The sequence below is a fragment of the Pterocles gutturalis genome, unplaced genomic scaffold, assembly GCF_000699245.1.
Source record: "Pterocles gutturalis isolate BGI_N339 unplaced genomic scaffold, ASM69924v1 scaffold46633, whole genome shotgun sequence".
Taxonomy (NCBI): Eukaryota; Metazoa; Chordata; class Aves; order Pterocliformes; family Pteroclidae; genus Pterocles; species Pterocles gutturalis.
In genome coordinates this window covers 34,863-52,769 of record NW_010119722.1, presented here as the reverse complement: position 1 = coordinate 52,769, position 17,907 = coordinate 34,863, and the positions used below count along the sequence as shown (strand labels likewise).

General features: G+C 35.8%; 1 protein-coding gene across 1 annotated transcript in view; it reads right to left on the bottom strand.

The window, feature by feature from the left end:
- Nucleotides 1-17,907, bottom strand: part of SLC39A12 (solute carrier family 39 (zinc transporter), member 12) — a 33,531-nt gene that overhangs the window by 6,936 nt on the left and 8,688 nt on the right. The window contains exons 5-12 of the mRNA XM_010076653.1: nt 15,509-15,711; nt 11,601-11,772; nt 8,752-8,924; nt 7,767-7,919; nt 6,439-6,546; nt 4,076-4,139; nt 1,743-1,745; nt 409-567 (exon numbers count right to left, since the gene is read on the bottom strand). Coding sequence (XP_010074955.1) covers nt 409-567; nt 1,743-1,745; nt 4,076-4,139; nt 6,439-6,546; nt 7,767-7,919; nt 8,752-8,924; nt 11,601-11,772; nt 15,509-15,711 — 1,035 coding nt within the window. The remainder of the gene's footprint in view (nt 1-408; nt 568-1,742; nt 1,746-4,075; nt 4,140-6,438; nt 6,547-7,766; nt 7,920-8,751; nt 8,925-11,600; nt 11,773-15,508; nt 15,712-17,907) is intronic.

The window sequence follows — 17,907 nt, the reverse complement described above, 5'->3', positions numbered from 1 at the left end:
CAGGAATGAGGGTAGCATGAGGAGTACATTCTTAAATGGCTCTGCTGCGTATTAAAACTCTTGGCTAGCCTGTTGCACCAGGCACACATGGCTCTTGCTCACACCTTACTATTTTTTGTGTCTGTACACATGAGAATAAACAGCTACTCTGACCTGATGGCAGTTACATTTGGAGAAGGTGAGATAGGCTGGTATCCAATAATGAGGACAGAAGCCTCTCCTCCTTTTTGTGAAATGGAAAGAGAAGAACATAGCCTCTTTATATACTCCACCTCTACATTAATGTTATAGTTCATGATGCTATAAGCAAAAAGAATTCCCACTAATGTCATATAGGAAAGAATTATTTGGAAAAGCTAGAACTATAAAGCCAATCAGGAAAAATACATATATATATATATTTCTTACCCATTTCATGAGGAATTTCATGGCATAAAATAGTAATAGTCGTTGTCACACCTGTTTCTGTTGAGGATGAGAATGCTGCTCCTATTACCAAGCCATCAGCAAAATTGTGAAGACTGTCACCCACCAGAACCATTATTGCTAACAAGCTAATTTTCTTACCTAGGAAAAAAAGAAACAAACAAACCAAAAATCCCAGAAGTTTTAACACAGATACTGTAATTTTTGCTATGTTACAAATGATTTGTTTTTTTGGTGACTTCACATATAACATTATGAAAAGTCATAATAATCAGAGGACAATAGTGTTTATCTGTTTTGTCCTTGTTATTACACTTCCTTCAATACATTTGAAATAAAATTAGGTTGTAGAATAACTCAGAGATGCAAAAACCAGGAAGTAGCTTCCATATTTTTACTAGGTCAACTACCAGACAAAAAATTAGAATTAGGCTTGAGTCCAGTCTCATGATATACCTTAAAGGTTCCATTAATATTTCTTTGGTTGCTGAAATTCACACAAATTTTCACAGATGTTATATCTTTTCTTTAAAAGATGGCAGTTTTTCCACCGTCTCTCACAGAATTGCACAGCTATAGAGAAGATGAATATTTGGTCTCAGACAGCTGATCATCTTAACACTGTAAAGCATGCTACTACTGAGTAATATTTTCAGGGTCTGTATTTTTATGAGATTGTATTACAGTGAAGGATAGAGATAAAAGGCAGCAAGCCTCGGAGTATCACTATTAGTACAGTGTTACAGCATGCTCATTTCCAACTTTTGTTCCAATCAATTAATAGCCATTATGCTCATAGTACTCCTGTCTGCGGCATCACTCATGGATGCAGATGGCTGCTTTTCTTTCCCATATTGTTCTGTGACATTGTTTTAGTGTGGAATAGTGGATGTTCATGATCAGGCATCTGACATGAGAGGAAAGATACTACTAGTGCTAAAAGTACTGAAATCATGCTACGGAATTCGGGACAGTCTCTCTATCCAGTCTGTAACACAGACAGCTATGTAGATTCATGGGGAGGGATTTTGTCTCAAGTAGCAATGAGGCTCCATACATAGGCTCACTGTCTAGGCTTACCAACATATAATTGGCTCCCCTATCCTGTACTTTGTTCCATCCATTTTATCCACAATCTTGCAAGCAGGATCTCTAACGTCTCTCAGGAAACTCATGGAGCTTCCCTCTACACATTATGGACAGAACACTTCTCAGAGGGTTGCTTTTATGCTTGAAGAAACAGGGTCATGATTTGGGCCCTAAACATCATGTATTTTCCTGACTTTTGTTGGCCCCACACACAGATGTAGTATGACACTCTAAGGAGCTAATGTGGAGCTGCATAGAACTGTTTCAATGTAGTTATTACAAGGTTTCACTTCAGTAATGTTTTTTCAGAGATGACCATTTTATAGCGATGGGGGAGATGTTTTTCTTACAGAAACTGGCTAGAACTGAAGTCTTCAGACTATTAGAAAAAAACACACAGCACATAAAAGCCTAACAACTGTATTCAGAAATTCCTCCGCAGTTGCCTGGGAGCTCTGTGGGTTCAGAAAAATTGGCAGGCTTGTTATATTTTCCTGCTAGCTTACAGAGCCAGACGTGGATGTCCCCAGTTTGCACCGTTCTTTCTAAACACCACGGGCAGTTTATAATCAATAGAGCAGGGCATGAGTTACACAGAAATAATAGATTGCTGCACTACGCTAGGTTTGTGATTTGTAATAAGCACTGGTGAGGACAAAACCATGGCTTGCCCAGAGATATTATTAGTCTGTTTTATTCAAGTATCTGATTGTTGAAGAAGATGTACCATAATTACTGGAACTCAGTCCAGCATGCTGTCTATAGTATAACATAGGGATCAGGTTAACATTATGGAGCAATTGCAAATGTAAGCTTTATGAACTTACTTGACTGAAAGTTAAGACGCATATGTGAACAAATCTGAATGTTTTTCCAAATTTATTTTCAGCCTATTTTACAGCAACTTTGTTACTGGCAATTATCTCTCTGCATTATATTGCTGCAGCAGTAAATATTAACTTACTACCCTAACTATTTCTACAAAGCACTAGAAAAAAGTAGGCTTTTTCTATTTCTATTTTCTACAAATTTAATCTTCTACACTTATTTTTGATAACTTTCTCTGCTTAAATAGGGGACCAGAACTCACAGCAAATTTCATTCCATAATTTTCATAAAGCTAATGGGTGCAGGACTCCCACCATAGATTATGCATTTTAAGCTTTGAATAAGAGTTTAAAGCAAAAGTTTATCCACAAATAGATCTTTCCCCCAATGTTTTCATTACTCAAACAGCAAAACTATTTCTAGTTAATGTAACATCTCACTGAGTATACCAAATATAAAATGCTACTCTTTCATCTTTTCAGATATTGATAGAACAAGTGTGGATAAATGAGAAGGAAAGGGCCAGTGAGACATCTTATGCATTTACCTGTTCAATAAGAACTGAAACAACACAAACTTTTGAAAATATGTATTCTCAAAAAAAATCCTAAAACAAAATAACCCCCCTTCCCTACTATGGTTTCACTTACAATTTCTAATATAGAGGTAAAACTGAGCTATGAGGAAAAAATGGAACCAAACAAAGAATTTTACTGAGAAACTATCCCAAATTTAGTTATAGACCAAATTTATTTATATGGAACAGATAGCATTGAGATTACTAGAAATTTTTTAGTGCTTAGCAGGTAGTGATGATTGACCAGAATGGAAACGTATAGAGATGTACTAGATAGTCACACTGAAACTTGCACTGGATTTTGTACTGCTGAGACTGAAGAAATTAAAGTCCAGATTTCAAATTCCTCAAAAATAGAAATGAAGTTCACAAGAACGGAGAAGAATATCAGAAACCTAGAAGAAGATAATGACATTGTTAAATAAATCAAACTGATGACCTGAGATCTGAGATCACCAAATAAAGGGGAGTTGATTATAGTAAATAAACTAATTTCAGTTAAAATTTTTTTTAATGACTAGAACTCTACTACATTCACCAAGGTCACACAAGTACAGTCAAAGGCAGAGTTTGGTTTATGCTCTATTTTCTCATTTTTTGGTGTAAGCAGCAACAAATCAGAGAAGATAAGAATTACTTTGAAGCTCTCTGAAGAAAACAGATTATCCTAAAACTGAGAGCCATCGTGAGTCCATAATTCCACACATGTAATAAATCATTACTGGTTTAAAGAGGCTATTGCTTTACCATATAAGAGAAGAAGAAAGCAGAATTGTATTAGTATAGCGAGCCAAAAACCCAATCATTTCACTACTTTCAGAAATAAAAGCCTGAGCAAAGTTTACAATTATAAAAATCTGTTTTATATTAAATTTTGAATGTGTCTCTTTAAGCAAAGGCTTTAGAAAAATAGTTTGCAGCAGTGAGTAAACAAGCACTAAAGCATGGACAGTATAAGATTAATGAACTTTACAATTACGGGGTTGGCAGATGAAAAGGTCTTTAATAAGATATTTGGTTATGTAGCCAAGCACCATCAGATATGGTGAGGTAGCACATAGCAAACCCAGAGCTAAGCCAGCTTCACACTTTCAATTCCATCTTAAGTCTTAAGGCTTTTCCTGTTGCTTGTCTAGTCTTTGGATTGATACTAACTTTTTTTGCTGATCGCCTTACTCTCTGGAGGAACTTCAGCAGACTCAGAATCTTCTGGGCTTCTCTAATTAAAAGTAAAGATAACAGATCAGTGTTAAGGGGCTCTTCCAGCTGCTGCTACGAACACAGGAAAATAGCAAACAAGTTCAAGCTTTTTGAATTAAAGATAGTTGCTGTTATTTGCATAGACATCATTAGAATAATTTATTGAACACTGGCAGTGTGACTGTTACTGCAGAAACACATAAGAAATCTCCCTTGCCCAGAGAAGGTTACAGTCTAATTCAGGTGGGAAGACAGACATTCATAAGCACTGTTGTAACCCAAGAAAATCATGTTCCTGCTTGAATGCACAAAAATCTGAGCCAAATGCAGAACTAAAAAGGACATAATAATTCAAATTGTATCTTTTGATTTTGTCATGGCCACATGATTGTAGTTTCCTGCTGGATAGGGTGTCTATAGGATTTTCAAGGAAAAATGGATAGACACTAGAGTTTCTTTGGAGTTCATGTTCTTCACAGTTACTCTGTGAAAACACAAGACTAAAAAAGATGTTCATAGGTAGGTTTCACACCCTTTCAAAATATAGTTTTTTTCTCCAGGGTCATACAGCTTCCAGTGCCTTGCCTCTTGGCTGTTAGTTAGGGCTTTGTCTCGGCATCAGGCACCACTGGCTGGGCAGAGCAGCACATGATTAAACTCCCCTGCAATGAGTGAAATGTACCCTTATTTCAAGTGAAGAAAGAGACAGTATCTTTGTCCTTATCCTAGAGAGTTAATGAGATGCATCAGCCCTAATGTTTAATTAACAGAAACTGCAACTCTGGGGAGAGAAGAAAGAACACGAGGAAACTTTCTCTCCCCCTACCTCCCTGGGGCTTTTCTTTCTGACTAGAGACATTATTAGAAATCTGTGCGAGGGTGAGATAAGCCAAAAAAATTGTTTGACTGAAACTAGAAAAACTGAATTTATAATCACTATATTTTTTTTTCCCAAAAAACCCATATTAAATTTATTATGGCAGCCAGTGAAGAGTCAACAGCAGCACGAGAGAGTCCTTTGTTAGGGACAGCAGCCACCACTCCGAAAACTAGAGCAGAGATATGTACTGACTGCAAAACAGGATATGTTTCTTGGCTGGTATTAGCTAGGTTGTGATGTGGGATATGTGCTGTAGAAGCGTGAGGAGGGAAAGAAAAGGATTTGGGTTTTAAATTCTACATTTTAAAGGAAAAGTCTTTAATTCCCATGATTGCAGCCAGTCATATGAATTCCAGTAATTGTTCCACTTCTCTTATAATATTTATTCACATGCCACTTCTTTGAACTCTGAGTCAAAACTGCAAGACTAATCACTGACCTGAAGGATTTATAAGCTTTTCTTAGTCAACCAGTGTTTGTCTTACTATAACTCACATGATCATGAAAAATTGGCTGCTCTTGTACAAACTAGTTAAGCCAAGCTAGTTCATGTGATCTATACATAACTGCAGGGGCATCTTGCATCTCAGAGGAATGATGAGCTCATTCATTACCATAAACAGGAAGCTACCATGTGGGTCACAAATTAGTAATCATTCTTCACTCATCTGCTTGCTCTGCATTCAATTGAGAGTTTCCCGACTGCATCTGAGAGATTAGCAGTGGTTCATGAGGCTCTTACCCATCACAACTGCTTTAGTAAAATAGAGTTCACATTGCTGAATATTTATGGAGATCCTGATTTAAATATCCAGGAACCTATGCCTTTAGGTACTACATATAAGCTGAAGAGATTTGTTGCAAAAAGAGAAAACATTAAAAGGTGTGAGTCAATTAGTTTGCAAATATATATCTGTCTGGATACTCTTCACAGACCAACAGAAATTTATGTAATTTCTTATAGGAAAGCACTGCTCCCAGATATCCAGGTTGTTTATGTTACTCTTCAAATCTGTGGAAAAATGCCCAAGAACTGTCCAGGATTTAATCTGTTCACTAATTATGCAACTCTCACTGCAGAAAATCCTAAAGTTTTTCCCATGGGACAGTCTGCCCTTACATATGACATATTTTTAAAAAGAAGGGAGGAGGAAAATCTTCAAGAATTTTATCAACCAAATATAGTACAGGAAGAGCATTGTTAAACCAATCTGATACACACAGGAAAGTTATTGTAAAAATCTGTGTTCAAAATCTCTGTTAAAGCTCATTGTAAACTTCAAAATCTAGAGATTCCTGAAATCATGTAATGTAATAAAGGAAAAATCAATAAAGACTGAAAAATAATACTGATTTATTACATTAATTTGGGTAATTTTTTGAGGAACAGAGAAAGAAGGATATAAAATTAGGGAAGTATGTCATATTGGTAACCTACCAACTGTATGGTTGAAGTAGATTTGCCTCTGCCTGAATGTTCATTTAATTCAGGTTCCACTGGAAGATCATGGGAATGTCCCCAGTGCCCATTAACTAAAGAAAGACCCTGCTGAATGAAGATGCTTTGCAATTAGTTCTAAAACCTAATAAACACAGATGCAGTCTTTCTCAGCCTTTTGTGAATGTTTAGCATTTACAAGAATTATTTTTTTTTCAAAACAGAATTATTTAAAAAGATTGTTGGTTGACACAAACATTTCCGAATGCTTATTTTGTTAAAAAAAAACCTGAAAAGTTAATCAGATAAATCAGTGACAGTGATAAACCTTTGATAAAACTTTTTTTGTTTTAAAACTGAAGATTAAAATTTGAAACTGAGGTGGATATAAAAATTAACTTTGAGAATTCATCTTGTTCTCAGTAGAACAAGTTTAAAAATTTGTGGAAGGATGATAAAGCCGTTTTCTCCAAATAAGTAACAAAATGGACTGCTTTTTTCAAAAAAAAAAAAAAAAGGCAAACAAACAAAATTAACACCATTATAAAAATATTCTCATTCTAATAATCCCACATTATATTCTTATGGCTGACTCAAAGATAGTGGGAATAGAGACTCACTGCTAAGCATCTAAATCAGGCCAGTCATTAAACACTCTGTAAAACAGAACAAGCAAAGGCTTAGACTTCTTAAGTGGCTTTAAGATAACCTTCCATGCTGAGAAACTTAATGAGACATCACACTTGGTATTACATTATTCCTTGTGCGTAATCATATTTTCAGGCACCAGCCACAATGCAATAGAGTAATAGAATTACTATAAGCATGGTAGTGAGCAAGGAGATATTATTAACATAAGGTGGGGTTCTACTGACCACAACATACATATTCGATTTTCAAATCTATTGGGATAGGGGCCCAAAAAATTTGGAAATTTTATGATGTCATTCTTTAAAATATATTGGGCTTACATCTATGTCTTATTCCTCTTCAAATAGAGCCTAGAATAAACAAGTGTCATTGTTATTTCATATGAATCCATGCTCTTCACCTGCTAGTCATGAACGCATGCTTATGGAAAACATTCATTTAACTGTTTCCTTCTTGAGTTATATGGGACACATTCATGAAGCAAACAAAATGCATAGAACAAAGCAAACTAGAAAATGAAGGTCAATCTAGTAGGAGCACTTTGGAAAGCAATTTTTAATGCTTCATTTAACTCATACAAATGTTAAATATCTTCCACAATCATTTTAACATTTTGTGCACAGTAAAATCTCCAAATAAAAGAGATATTTTAAAATATAAATTGTACAAAACTTTACCTGGTCACATGGTGTTACCAAAAGAAAGAAACACTTTTCTATCAGAAAAAATCCATGAATTCCTCCAATTATTCCTAGAAGTTTCCAAATATATTCTTTCCCCTCATAGAAATGCTCTACATCTTGTGCTTCATGTTTATGTAAACCAAGAGTCTAAAAAATAAAGTGAAAAGATTTAAAATGGCAATGTTAATTTTTGCGAGAGTAATTCATATTGTGCTCATTCAATTTATTCTCAACATTTTCTTTTGCCATCTCTTTCAAATTTAAATAGTGTTTTGAGCTAGTCAGCTGAATAGTAGATGGATTAAATGAAATATTAAGAGCCTCTGCTATATATACATCGTCTCTCAATTTTGAAAGTAACATTTTTAGAGAAAATTTTTGTGAAATTGCCTTTATATATACATATTTAGTATATTTTTTTGGAGTATATAGATCTTTAAAGTCTAAAGAGCTACTTGCATCATCTTCAGATGTAAACTCCATATTGAAAATAATTCATGAAGCTTTCTGCTGGTGTGCTTCCATTTTTTCCCCAGTGGCACAGGATGGTAACCCTCCTTTGTTCTGAAAGAGGGCACTTTAAAGGCTACTGGATATGTCACTTAAAACTGGTGAAGCAGAATACTTTCACACTCTAGAGGTGTTTCTTAAAGAAATACATTTGTTCCACATTCACTGAAAATTGTCTTCCTTAAACCACCCTCCCAGTTCTGCTTCCAGAGATGATGTGTTGAGTACAAAGAACATTTTGACAAGAATCTCAAGTGAAGGTGTGAAGCTCTCTTTCAATGACCAGCTGAAGTCTACTCATAACAGTTACATCAGATGAGACTCGGACAAAAATAAATGAATACATAATGGAAAATTTAGTTCTGTTTTACATGCTATGCTATTCTTAAAATGTATTTTATTAATTTAGGAAAAAATCATAGCACCCATTTTATTGTGTTTTAAAAACACAAAAGTGTGTGTTACCTACCTGAGGAATGAGGTGTAGCAATGCATCTCCAGAAAGGGTCCCAACAGCCAAACCAACAAACAGCTGTAAAATGAGTTTATAGGTTTCTTGACAAGAGTTAAATAAAATGAGGGTTGTGCCAAACATAGATCCAATAGTAATGAGTAAAACAGCAACAGTGCTGTAACCATATTCTGTAGGGAAAAACAAATGAAACAAAACAAGGGCACTTTTAATCATCCAGTATTCGTATTTGTGTTTCAGCATTTGGGTTTTTTTGGCTTTGTGGGTTGTTTTTTTTTCGAGGCTATGTTTTGCCACCACTGTGTACAAGCACACAGAGCAGAAGTGATTCATTGTGCCACATAGATTTTTCTAGTCGTGTGTGATATAGATGACAGAATTTTAAGCCTGAAAAACATTCATTTTTTCAGTCTTTACAGACAATACAGTTAAGTGCTTGCAAATTTCAGACCTTAAAAAGCTAAATAGACAGTGACTGTGCAGATTAGAGACACTCAGAGCAGCACAGCGAATGCTTGCCTGCATTTGTTTCCTCTCTTAACAGATTTAAGCTATTCTATGTCCTCACATGCCACACCTCTGTATCTTTGCTGTCAACACCACATTATTAACAAAATCATGTTCAGTAAACAAACCAAGACCTAAAACCTCAGATGAATGTAGGCATCTAATTTAGGTTCTAGGCATACACTTTTTGGTCCAAATTATGTTTTTAAATGTGCTGTGGACATACAGTCTTTTAGTTACTGCATCAGGACCACCAACCTATTTCTCCCTGGTTACTGGTGTTTTTGGAAGGTTACACATAATTCTTCAGAGTTACATGCTGCTCACATTTCCAACCTTTTGCACAACATGAATCCTGATTAATCTGTATGAAAGTCTTACGATGGAGGTAAAATGCTGATGAGAAACAGACATAGAGGAACTAATGCCAAAATATTCAAAAGTGTCACTTAATGTTTCATATTTTAATAGCTCTGCAAGTGCTCAGCACCTCATAAAATCAGACAGTAAATTTCATAGACTGCACATCCAAACACAAGGGTATAGTAGATACTTATGGAAGGTCAGGCCTTGGTGACTTGGCCAAAACAGTACAGCCTGTCAGCAAAATAAAACTGAGAATAAAATTAATGAGCCCACGCTCAGGTCACTAGGTCACACATAGGTCAAACATGAAGTCCTTTCTCTGTCTCAAGCCAGCAGAAGTGTCCCTGTGGTCATGGAAACCTCCCTTTGCAAAAAGCACAGAGAAAGGGCTATAGAAATGGCTCTTACTAGTTCCATTCTGTGTCTGAATAGTTCAGCTTTCTCCTCTACACAGATCTTTCACCATTATGAGATCACTAAAATGTCATTGATAGGGTTGATGGTCTTAGACCTGGGAGAATCTTACTCAACTGTGAATTTGCCATGAACCTTCTATGTGACATGGGTAAGTTCCCTTTCTTTGTCCCTTGATTCCACATATGAAAATGGGCATATCCCTGTAGCATAGAAAAGATAAAAGCAAGAGAGATGAGATGAGAGATAACGTAAGAAAGAAGGACAGCTGCCTTCTGGGGAGATATAATGATTCCTCCTATTCTGATAATGATTCCTCCTGTTCTGTATGTTTCTTTCTCCTATAACCATTTGTGGAATATCTACGAGTGTCCTTCCATGCCCTTAGATAATATGTTTTTTTTAATTCACACCTATAGTTCAATTAATCTGTACACCATGGGATGATAACTCAACTCATTCCCATCAGCTGCTTAATGTGTGTAGCTTAAAGTACAGGCAGAACTTAGAGATGGAAAGTGCTGTTCCATAAGGATTGTTGACCCACAGGATGGGGGGAAAGCTTACTAGTTCCTAAAATATGTGGTAATCTAGAGCTGGCCACATAGATATTAAGATAAAGGTATTGAAGGCATTGATTTATAGCCTAAAAGTGCTGCCATAGATGCAGGTGATTATGGTTAGATGCCCGTTCCTTTTTGCTCATTTCCAGCTCCCAAATTCCCCACCAGAAGTTAGAGCTCTCTGTAATACATCAACATACCTATGTTTGTAACCACTTCCCAGCTATCACTGGTTTAAAGTAAAAACAAAACCAGGAAACACATTAAGAAGCCCTTAGATCAGATCAGATTCAGGTTTTTTTTCTATAGGATGGACTAGAGATCATTTAGAGGAGAAGCTGAATCAGTGGAACAGATCGGGCAGAAATCCCTGGAAGCAGTGGCAAGTGAGGGCTACAACCGCAACTGGAAACAGTCTGATTAATTCAGTTTCCAGCTCTATCACACAAGTCCTGCTACCCATGTAACTTTTTTTTTGGTTGCTTTTCTTCCCACAGTAGTATTCCCAAAGCTTCTCTGCTGTAAAATATCATAACATGAAAAAACAGCAACATTCACATAAGAACTTATCTATATCAAGCATTTGCTACACTATGGTATAAAATGCCAGCTAACATAACCCTGAACATTTATGTCAGAGCAATGTAATGATTCCAGTAAAACCTGGTGGAAATTTCACAAAATAGGTCCTTACTGTCCAGCAACCCACTGATAAGGACCTGTCATGGCCCACCTGCTGCCTACATCAAGCAGTCCTCCAAGAAATGAAGAAAATAAAGCTTAAAACCTTACACATTGAAACAGAATTCTGTCTAATATAAAATTGAGACCACTGAGTTGCCTACTATTATTATCTGACGTGTGCTATGAAATTAGAGTGCATAAATCTCATCATGTTTTGGTTTATTAGTGAATGAAATGTCTCCAGACATTTATCTGAATTATCTGAATTTATCTGAATTTTCACAATACTTTACCAATAACAACATATCTCACTTTCCGAAGCTGTTGGTAGACGCTTTGTCTGCTTGGAGTCAGGAAGCTGACATGAACAACTTAGTAGTTGCTGAATGATAGCTGGACTGATTTGCTTGAAGTGGTCCTTAGAAATGGAGGAAGAACTATTTTTTAAAAATATCTTCACAAGTTCATTAGCAGAGAAACAAACCTATGTAGAAAAGTATATACAGTTACTGAACATGTTGCACATGTTGCAATGCTAACACAAAATATTGCAATGCTAACACAAACTATATTCTTAGCTATCAATGTAAGACTGCATTAATAGCAATAATATTGCTACTAATGTAAGATACTGCCTATATCAAGACAGTACTGAAATTTGTCCTTGTGTGGCATCTGTAGTAACATATGGAACAAAGTTGTTTTTTAAAAATCTTTTAACAATGGTATGTCACTCTAAGGTCAGCAAACTAGATGTTGCATGAAAAAAATTTTCATGAAGAATTAGTTTTTCATCTCCAGGATGACACTTCTGGTAAAAGCATGAGCAGTTAGCATTAGAACAGTTTTAGTGGCAATTTATATAAGAACTTTTAAAAAGAAGTCCAGATCATATATGCTGTCTTACTTAAAGGAATAATATTAAACTCTTAATCTCATCTGATTAGCTGTGATTCAATAAAAAAATATTTGTTTCCTTCATTTAAATTAGTCTGCATCTGAGAATCAAGGGATTCCAAAATATGATTTTTCTAATCACTGAAACTTAGGTTTCTTTTGAAAGAAAATTACTATTTAAATAAAAGAGTTGTAATTATCATTACTTTTATATAACCCAATTAAAACCCACTTTCCTGCTTTTGTTCATCCATTGGTAAAGTAAAATATGCCTTGTAGCTCACTAAGAAACTGAATGAATCGAGCACTGATGCATTTACTCTGAATATCCCATTCAAGTCTTCAGGATAACTGGTGATCTTGCCACCTGGATCAAGTCTGTTCTGCCTCAAAGCAGAAGCAGAGCATGAAGACAATTCAGGGTCTACCACATTAGAAAAGATCTTCAGTTTTTCTGTTCTAGATAGTGGTTTTGACTTCAGAAGTAGGGAACACCAACAAGTGGTATCAAGTTGGAAATCTAGCTTGTGGCTGGTTGTAAGCAGCATTCCTCACTGGTCGGCACAGGGGCTGATATTATTTAATGCCTTCACCAATGACCTGAGTGATGGACCAGAGTGCACCATATCACATTCACAGATGAAATCCAACTGGGACAAGTAGTCAATATGCTGACATGTGTGGCTGCTATTTAAAGGTATCTTGACAAGCCAAGGAAATGGGCTGACAAGACCTTCATGAAGATCAGCAAAGACAAATTTATTGTACTTCAAACAGAACAACTCCATGCATCGATAAAGGTTGGGAAAAACTGACTGGAAGGTAGCTTTACAGGAAAGCCCTTGGGGTCCTGACAGACAACTTGAACATGAGTCACCAGTGTGCCCTTGTGGCAATAAAGGCTAACTGCATACCGGGCTGCATCAGCAAGAGCATAGCCAACAGGTAGTGGAAAAAGATGCATTGCCCTCCACACAGGACAGATGAGTCTACATCTGGACTATGTACAGTTTAATAACCAGCAGTACAAGAAAGACATTGTAAAATTGAGGGAAGTCCAATGAAGGTCCACCAAGATGGCTAGGGAACTGCAGCACATGATGTGCAACTTGATGTGACTCTGATGTTGGCGCTGTTTTCAGAAGTAGGATAGACTAGATGAGGTCTGGGATTACTATGAACCTAAATTTTAATGTGGTTTTGTTATCAGGAATTTTAAATGAAAAAGCAAGATCTCATATAGAAAATAAACCGTCCACCCACACATAAAAAAAATTATTCTTAATGCTTACTTGGTAAAATGTTCTTGCAAGTCTTGAGGCATGAGGACGTGCATCTTTTCAAGTTGCAAGCCCTAGCCTTTTAAGCTTTTTTAGCATAGGGAGGCAGAGTACTAAGTCTCCACTAGTAAAGCAACTATGTGTGTACTCCTGGAAGATGATACTGAAGAAACAAGGAAATGGAATTTGCATATTCTCATATGAAAAACTGGATGCATGGATGGATAGGTGATTTTGTTTTCCAAAATCCATGTTTCTTTAATAAGGAATAATAAATGAATACATCAATATTGTGACACAGTTTAATGGAACCTAATATTATTGCTCCTATTAGATCATCTACTACTTACTTGTTTTATATGCACTTTTAAGTCAGTAGAGACAATAATGACTTAAAAAGAAGTCAGTGACCTTTTTTCTGAGGCAATGTTTCAAAATATAAATCCTATCTAAAAATCAAATTACAGATCTTAATGTAGTTAGAAACACAAGCCATAAATGAGTCAATGCCTCATATGTAGCAGTGTCTGTTACTAATGGAGCACAACGCCTACCACAGGTATGTGCAGAAAGCAGAAGACAAAATTAGCAACACAACGCTGAAACACAAAGCATCCTAATGGAATGATATGTCAGAGAAAACACACATAGCTAGAAAGATGAGGAATGGAATAAAACCAATATCTCAGGAATTAATACAGAAGATAAATTTTCTTCTCTCCAGATGTTTCTTTGTGATTTTTTTCATCTATACAGAATATTTCACCCTCAGTTTGACTCCCAAGCCTCATGGAACCCCCTTGCACACTTATCTTTTGAGTTACAGTCAGTCTCAGAAGTTCTAGAAATCAAAAACTGTGTTTTATAAATTCTATTGCTGGAGAACATTTTTACTTCTTGTACAGATAACATCACTACTGATTTCTGTCCTTCATAATTTAAAATTAATATGAAACACATTTAAAATGACCTTCATTTAAAATTATTTTGAGACCTTATTAAATACCTCATCATGCTGATCAGCATGATTCTTTTTTTGTGGTCAGCTGGAAAGAAATAAACATATTTATAGAGTATGTATTCCAAATGCAATAAAATTACACAGATAAATATCTATCAGAATGGCATTTAACCAGATGCCATTTGTCTCAGTTCCACATCATAAAATGATCCCATAGCAAAAGTCTCTTATTCTCCTAAATGGAGAAGAACCATTGTCTTTGAATTAACTTTAATTGTAAAGAACTGAAAACAACAGAAACATATTATTTGAAGTAAATATTTCAAATATATACATCAAAATATATCTTTGAAGTCTCTTTTTTTTTTTTTTTCCTAAGGAATGTTTTCCAATCTAAAGGATGGAAGTCAGTTACCATCTTAATCATTGTTATAAACAAAATTAATTTATTTTGAGATATTTAGGATAAGGATAAAATCAGCTGCAATGAACCACCATCCTTCAAAGCCCTCAAAGAGTGTACTGGGTAGTAGCTAAAGCTCTCTCTTACTCTCTGCTTTCTAAAGAAGGCTTCTGGACTCCACAGATGGCTATTAAAAGTGTTTGGAAATGCCCAATCTTCAGTTTATGGAAGCCCTTTAAAAACAACTTACAAGCTTACTTTACTTTTTTTGCTTAGTACAGAACAACACTTCTTTTAACAAGGTCACTTAAGGGGCCCTAGAAGCTCTGTGACATAAGAGCACAAGAAATCCCTAATAAATATGTGAAAACATTGAAGCCATGGTACTATAGTCCTCTGTGTCTTGAAGAAACACCTGACTCTGCATAACACTAACCATTCTGTTAGCCCCTTAGCCTCTCCAGCTATTTTAATCATGCATTCAACATCCATAAAGTTCTTCCCCCAATTAATATTTAATCAAACATAAATAGGTAAAAATATATTTTGCCAGTATATGCATGACTTTTTGAAATTAATAAATTTTACCTCAGACATAATGTAGTGTTTGCAAACCAATTTGAACTTTTATAACTGAAATTCTGTGACCAATACTATAATAACATAAAAATAAATTAACCTGGTCCCAATCTGTGTTCCTTTCATGATCTTCAAAATAACCTTTCAGAACATCTCGTTTTGTCTGGTTTCCTTTGACTGGAATATTTCTATTTCCAATATCTTTGATTGCCATACTGTAACGTCTTCCTTTTTGACTGTGGAATTGTCCATTAAGAGTGCAGGTCTTTTTGGCTGTAAGCACGCTTAGTAGTTGTTCTAGTTCTAGTAATTCATTAGAAAACAGACATATTACCATGGGAAAAACACACATTTAAAAAGATAAAACCAAAAGTAACTGTTAAAATTTTGTTAGTTTTAACATTAATTCAACTCTTCACTTTAATACTTTTTTCTCTCCTCAGTTTGGTACTCTAGGTAATTTCCACTTAACACCTCTAAACGTTCAAGGCACCCATATACTCAGTCTTTCCTTCTTTACAGCACCACACTCAGATGTTTTGCCTGTGACTGTCTTGGAGGAAAACAGATGTGACTGAAAGGCAATTCATCTGCTGTTTAATCATCGTTCTCTGCAAAAGTTCTCCACAAATCTCTGCTGAATAGCTTCATCGTTCTTCTAATTTTCCTGTGTAAATGGAGCACCATGCTAAAATGCCATGGCCAAGTATTTGGATAGTCCAGAAAGATGAGGAAGACAGATTCTTTACAGTGTGTCCTGAAAGCAACCTTCAGGATGCTATGCTGCCCTTTGCACTTCAGAAGTGGAACACCCAGCAACAGATTTTCTCTCTCCTTTGGTCAAGTTGCCAGTCTGGAAGCAGGCCTCTCTACAGCACTGAAGTAGGAAGGAGGGAAGCCAGAACCTCTAATCCAAACCTGAGACAACGCAGGGATGTATCCCATGACATAATGTGAGTGCAATGGGTGTGCCTGCTGATGAAATGCTTGATTATATGATCTATCTTATCACCGTCCTTCACTCCTGCATTTTCAAGACAAAGCCACAGTGATAGTTTCAGTAAACCTGAGTCTGTACATAGGAAACAAAGGCAATCCTCAAATTAAGTTCAAAGGAATTTAGTTCAACGAGATTAAGAATGTTTCCATGTGATAATCCTTTTTTTAAAAATGTTTTTCAGAAGAAAAAAAAGGTATAATCTTCCTTGCAAATCTTACAAAAAGGTTTGTGATGTTTTTCTACTTTCTTTGTCTTGAGCAAACAGATCTGAGAAGAGCTGAAGCTAAATTTATTTTCTAAATGTAGACAACCCTAGTTTTCTTCTTTTTGCATGTTGCCAGTTCCTTACTATTTTCTTCAATTACTATTAAGGATTAAAATAAATTTAAAGGGACAATTTAATTATCTTCAGCTTAAAATATACTTACACTCTAACAAACCAGTAAAGAATTTTTTTTGTTTCTCTGAATGACACCCTAACTCCACCAACCATAAAGTCTTGCTACTGTCTTCACTGGGGCCTGGATTTCACCATATATAGCTATTTAGCAGCAAACACTGTGCCCAGATGGCTCCATGCATTCTTGTGAGTCAATTATTTCAGAAGATCTGGTTTGGCAAATTTAAAGGAAAGGCTTTGCTGCAAAAACTAGTTTATGCAAGTACAATCTACAAGTCCAAGTTAGGGCTGAGGATTTTGTTCTTTTTTTAATTATTTAATTCTGTGATTCATTGTACCTCTGGGTAACCTAAGAGTGGTAAAAACGTTTTTAGTTATGCTTAATTCAACTTTTAAAGTAATTTTAACCCATACGTAATGTAACTTTTTAAAAGTGCTTTGAAAAGCTTATAAAGTGTTGCTATTAGCAGTCACCACAAAGAAGGAAAAGTAGATGTCTTATAATAACCTTCTAAACCTTGATGGTTTAGCTTCTTAAACTGCTAAGCATGAAGAATCTCAGTAGCAGCTGCTGAGAGTTAAACACCTGCATTTTCTTTTTTTGGACCACTTAGAACTTTATTATACCTCTGTTTATTTATGGTTAAGTAGCATTTCTGATACATCTAGCAATAGAGCTCTGGAAGAAAATGAACTTTGCATGTTTGAGGCTCACTGACTGGGTACCAAGATCAAAAGGTGGGTGGGGAAGCAGAAACCATAAATATGTTTTCAGGTACATTAGGCAGATATCAGAGAGCATTTGGTCAAAACAGAGTGGCCTGTGTCTATGTCATCTCTTATGGGGGCATGTCTACACTGAGGTGTGAGTGAGTAACATGTCTCATCTGGCTACTGTACATGAATTATCCCATCTACCCCTAAACAAGTCTTGCAATGTATCAAGATCTGCATAAAGAAGCAATGTAAATGATGCCCTAGCGAACTCTGCCCTCACAGCTAGACTGTCACTCTCAGAGCTCTCTTGGGTAGTTCAGACTGTGTGGAGCAATTAAGTAATAATTTAAAGTGACAGTACACGTTTAATAATCACAGTAGT